We start from the raw sequence: 5,889 nt of genomic DNA on the forward strand, positions 1-5,889 counted from the left end.
CTACAAAGAGTCGGACTTGGTGTTATCCAAGGTTTGTGCAGATGCTGGTCGATCATGCATATCCAGAGATTGAACATGATTTGAAGAATGATCTGTTAGTGCAATCACACATGAGCAATGATTCTCTAAAGCAGCTTGCGAGATATCACCCAAATCACCCTGAACAAAAGACAGGTGCTGAATTCTTCGGATTTATAAAGGATGCGAATTATGTTGATCCTGATCCAGTTGATCATCAAAACTAGAGAAATGCAGAAGAGATGAAGGAAGCAGCTTATGCTGAAGAGCTAAAAACTCTTAAGGAGTTCAAAACCACCCGGAATGACTGGTTTGTCAAAGAAACGAGAAGGAGAGGCAGAAAGGTTACTCCTAAATCACAGGAGGGTAAGGGGTCTTCATCTCAACCAAAGAAGAAACAAAAGAAAGTGACAAAGACATTATTGGTTGATGAACCTGAGGTAGATGAGCCGGTTGTTACTGCGGAAGAGGATCCGTATGCTGGTATTGATCAAGTGATGCTTAACGTTGATGATTTAGTGTCTGATCAAGCAGTTAATGTGGAAGCTGAAAAAGAGAAGGTTATTGATGATATCGAAGGTGATGATGTTGATAAAGATACTACAAACTCTTCGAGTTCTTCAGATGACGAAGTAGATGAGACTGAACGTCTAAGAAGAATTAAAGAGGCTACAGAAAAAGAGAAACAATTACGGAAGAGGAAGAGACAGGAGAAAGATGATGCTGCTTATGTTCCATCTCCTGAGCACGTTTCTGAATCTCAATCACCTTCAAGCGGCAAAAAGAAAGCAGATGCAAAGAAAAGGATTGTATCTCCAAAAATCAAGAAAGTTACTACAAAGATTACAAAGCCCAAGATTGTCTTGAAGAAGAAACCAGCCAAAGAATCCAGTAAACCATCAACTCCACTACCTGAACCTACACCAATACAATCACCACCACATCAAACACCTCCACAACAACCTTCACCTCCAAAACAACCTTCACCACCAAAACAACCTACTCCACCCAGACAACCATCACCACTACATCTTTCACCACTACATCTCTCACCACCACAACAACAAACCTTGCTTACATCTCAAGAAATCTTTCAAACACCACCACTCACTCAAATTCAACTAACTCCTGGTTCTTCTGGCCATAGAGGTCTTCACATTCCTCCTGATAATCTTGAAGATATTGGAGATTTTGGCTTTGCAAATGATGAACAAGTTAAGAAGTTAGAGAAGAAGATGGATGAAGTGTTGAATGAAAACAAAGTTATTGCAGCAGAAAGCAAGAAAGTTGTTGAATGTGAAAAGATTCTCGAAATGCGCGTGAAGAAATTAGAGTCTGATAACAAAGCATTGTTAAAGAAGATTGATACAGATCAGACTGAGATTGATTTCCTGAAGGGGCGAGTGGCTGAATTTGAAGAAGAAAAACCTCGCAGAGATGAACAGAACAAATATTTCGAGAAGAAAAACAAAGAGCTTGAGGCTGCTAAAGCATTAAAGGAGCATGATTTTTACATGTTGAACAAAGTAGTGGAGAATATGCTTGGAACGTCAATTGAACAAAAGTTCGAAGAGATTCAAGTTGAAGAGCTTAGGGCAAAACGCCAAGCTGAGATTGACGAACAAATGAAAGATAAAGGTAAGGGTGCTGAAAGTAGTGCGGTAGCTGATGAGAGATCAATTGTTCCATCCTTAGTGATTGAAAATCCAGTACCTATATCTTCAGTATCAGCACTTTTTGAAGATCCGGTAACACTGGAAGATCTTGCTGCTGATGATGATGAAGAAGATGATGATGAGGATGATGAAGATGAGGGTGATGAGGAAGAAGGTGATGAAGAGGAAGACGACGATGATGAGAAAGTCTTCTCGGCTAGCAGTCATAGTTCTGATAATGACGATGACGATGCTCAAGGTGGTATGGGAATTAAAGTAACTGAAGCCTCCAGTGAAAGAACAACTGTTGATGATTTTCTGAATGATTCTGTGAATGAAGAGACAGGGGGAGCTAAAAGAAAGGGGGAGTCTGGTGATGCTCAAAATGTTTAACATGTTGAGAAGCTAATTCTGAGATTGGATACTTACAGGGAAGAAGGTGAACACTTTCATACGTATACATTGGAAAAGATCAAAGAAATGACACGTATGGTGGATCCTGATTTCAAATTTGATTTTGAGGAAGAATTAAATGCATTCGACATCAACCACCAACCAAAATATGAGTATAAGTATGTAGAGGATGCTGACATGTACGACAGGGTTGAGGTTGAGGATTGCACAGATGATGAGAATGTTAGTGAAGATACTTCTCAGTATCCAACGCTGATGGAGTTCTTTACTGAAGAGAATAGAGATGAGTTGAGAAGAAAAGTCGCTGAAATCTTAAAAGACAAAAATTTCGATGGTACTCCGAAGGATATGCAAAAAGAAGAACGGCAAAAATGGTTTAAAGACAGTCACGAGAGAAAATTCAAAAGGCCGTTGAAGTTCTATCAGAGGGATCGAAGCATTTCACTTGGTCATGTTAATGCATATGCGATCAGAAGGGAGTATGGGGTGCAATACTTTGAACGTTTATATGATATAATGTCATTACCATGGTGGGATGTGGAGGAGCTGTCGAAAGTAAGAACTTTAGGGTATCCTGTTCGCAAGAATGATGTTCCAATGTGGGGATACATAAAGTTTGAATCGTTGAAAGAGTTTCGACACTGGAAGCCACATTACCCGAAAAGAGTACAAGGGTGGATCCAGTTACAGGAGTTGAAGAGATTATTCTAAATGTTAAAAGGCCGAAGACGATGAAAAATATACCAGTGCCAAAAATGGAGCAGGATTTCTATAAACGTTTCTTGGGCTGGGTATACAGTTACATCTCGACTGAGGCTGTCATTACTTATCGTGCTGGTAGTGAGATAAGAGAAATACATGTTTATGACCCAATGTGGTTAGTGAACTGCTCAGCGAAGGATATTGAATGTTTATTCATTAACAAGATTCACTATCAGGCTGAAGATAAAGATCAGGCGATGCGGTTTCAAAGAGTTGCTACTCTTTGCTTTTAGAAAGGCATAAATTCTGAAAGTAAATGGAAGTCAACTTGGTGGTCGCTTGAAGAGAAAGAAAAGAGGAAAGCTGAACGTGAACGTAGAAAGCTTGAAGAAAACAGAGGTCAATGGATGAATATTCAAGCTGAAGAAGAAAAGAAAAGAAAGAAAGATAATGACAGGCTGAGGAACTTGCTTAGGAAGAAGCCAAAGCCTAGAGAGGAAACGTTCAAGTCACTCTGAAGACCCGAAGACAAGACTGAAGACTGCGGCTGTATCCAAGGGGGAGTTTGTTGGTGTACGAATGTCTAAAGCCTGCGTCTTAGTCTTAGTCAAGCTTGTATAGGGTCTAGGGGTCATATATGTATGTTTTGTAAAGTATAGGGGGCTGATTGTAAAGTTTATGTTGTAATGTCCTGATTTCACCCCAAATGACATTGTGTCATTTTGTGTCATTTGGAGCTAAATCACATCTTTCTGATTTCGCCCGAAATGACTCAATGTCATTTGGAGCGAAATCACCCCCCTATATATAGTTGTGTTGTTTTCTCATTTTGAATCTGAATGTTGACCGTGTAGCCGAACTGCTGCCGAATTTTTCTGAGAAATATAAATGAGAAAACGTGTTTAAAGTAATCTACATTCTGTTTCTACTCCATTCTGCTTTGATTCAAGCTGTTTGTGTATTTCCGGTGCATAAACAGTGGTGTATAGCTCTAATTGACTCAATTGATCGTCAATAACAATCCTACAGCCTTCATGCCTGATTACCAGCACAAGGTTTATAAATCCTAATGTCTCTCATCAAAACCCAGAAGACTAGAATATCGAAGCCGATGCGCTTTACTCAACACGAGTTTCCCTACAGTTGCCATATAATGAGGTTCACACTCGTTCTTGAGGTAGCGAACATCATCCGCCCTGCCCGAGGTTGCTTCTCCATGCCCCGCATGTGTCCAACTTGAAAGTCTTCTTCCTTCTGTTCTCCAGTTTGGATAGAGCGGGTCTGATCAGGTAAGTTAGAGTCGATGGTAAGCTGCAAAGCTCGTGCATATTCAAGTTCACAGTCGTAATCGTCCAAAAAGTTCCATCCAGTGGTGCCATTAACTGATCTAGCTCTTTCGAACCAGGGTACACGGGAGGCCCTTGTGATCAGTCTAAGTAATGCATTCGGTACCGTCCAAGTAATGCCTCCAAGTAGTTCCAAAGACCACGGTTCCCACCGCCGGTTGTGTGTTGTGTAGTTCTTCCTTGTAACTCCATTACGTAAGTCATCACTCTCTCGTGTTGCGTCGACGTGTAACTGGGGCTCTGATTCGAACCATAAAGATATACCACTGAATCACCCGCGCCTTCGGGTAAAGGCGACGCTCGGTGCATTGCAGAGTTGGAATTCGAAAGCTGCAAAGACGTCCTAGATGAATCTTCGAGTATTTAGCGAGACCAAGGAATTGTTGCGTCCCCGAAGGAATCTTTGGTGTCGATCTGTTTCTAACAAGATGTATCCTAGCGAGATCCACGTGTATTCCCACTCCGTTGGTTACATGATCAAAATGCATTTCTCGAGTCTAGATGTGACATTTAACAAGACTTCACACGTAATGGCTCCTCCCACAGAAGCGCTGAAATAGGATACATATGCCACCCATGGTGTTCCTTTCTCCTGGCCATGATTCAGAACGTCGTCAACAAATACGGTCGGTTCATGTGATCCCTGAAGCTGTTGGTGTGTTGAACAACTCAATGATCCTGGTGTACAAAGTTGCAATGGCTGCATTGAGTTCGACATGTCGCTCTAAGAGCATTCTCCTCTTGGACTCCCATCTGATGATAATTCGTTCACTAGCCAATCCTCGAATGGAAGCTTGTTCCTTGCAACTGGTCGACGGGTTGTCAATACGTGGTCGAGGCGAACGGTCCTTAACTGTCACCTTGTTGAGCTCTCGATAGTCAGTGCACATACGAAAAGGCTTCTCTTCATGGGTATAGCGAGGGCTCCTTAAAGCGAAAACTCCTGTTCGACAGTTCCTGTAGTTGGTCAAACAGCTCCTGCAACCCTCCTGGTGCAAGACGGTAGAGTGTACGAGTAGTTAGATCTGCCTCTGGCGTGAGATCAAACTGAGTTCCTACCTAACAATCTACACAGTTCGCTAGGCGTTCAGATGGGTGTTCAGGTAATACTTGATAGCATCAAGATTCGAAGGGATCCAGAGAGGAATGAAAAGTTCACGTTCGAGTAGGGGACAATCACTGCTATGACCCCTATAGGTTTAGTTAGGTTTCACATCCATCAAATTACGGAACGAAACCCCTTTTTCACTTGTTAAGCCTCACTGGGACTCGCATGCACCCCACATCATTATTATGTGTGCACCCACAATAATATTGTGATTTGCATGCTCATCTCAGCTCCTCTTAACTCATGTCAAATGGTTCCTCAAACTCGAGTAGCAAACGAAGAGTATCACGAAGCGTAAGTCATGAAGGTTTAGGGAAATACCACCCTATCAGTCACATAACACATGCAAGTATACATGAATTCATACTGTTGTGCTAAACGTGCAATCACATGCAATATCATATGTAAGTGTTCACTAGTTATGCAGTATAATAAGTATACGAGAGACGAACCTTGCAATCTGGAGCTGAGTGTCATGGTCGTATTCACGTTTTCAGAACTGTTCGGTTATAGTCTGGTTTTACAAAAACATTTTCCCCCTTTTTAAATAAAACCAAGTTCACTATAACCAATGGCTCTGATACCAATCTTTCACACCCCCAAAATACCACGTGCGGAAACCCCCGCAAGGCGTGTGACATACCAG

General features: G+C 41.7%; 1 protein-coding gene across 1 annotated transcript; it reads left to right on the forward strand.

Moving 5' to 3' along the window:
• The first annotated feature begins 260 nt into the window (after nucleotides 1-260).
• LOC110943149 (glutamic acid-rich protein-like) lies at nucleotides 261-2,066 on the forward strand. The gene has a single exon (XM_022184905.1). The coding sequence runs from the start codon at nucleotides 261-263 to the stop codon at nucleotides 2,064-2,066; it is 1,806 nt and encodes a 601-aa protein (XP_022040597.1).
• Nucleotides 2,067-5,889: the final 3,823 nt, after the last annotated feature.

Source organism: Helianthus annuus, chromosome 5, assembly GCF_002127325.2.
Source record: "Helianthus annuus cultivar XRQ/B chromosome 5, HanXRQr2.0-SUNRISE, whole genome shotgun sequence".
NCBI classification, from domain to species: domain Eukaryota; kingdom Viridiplantae; phylum Streptophyta; class Magnoliopsida; order Asterales; family Asteraceae; genus Helianthus; species Helianthus annuus.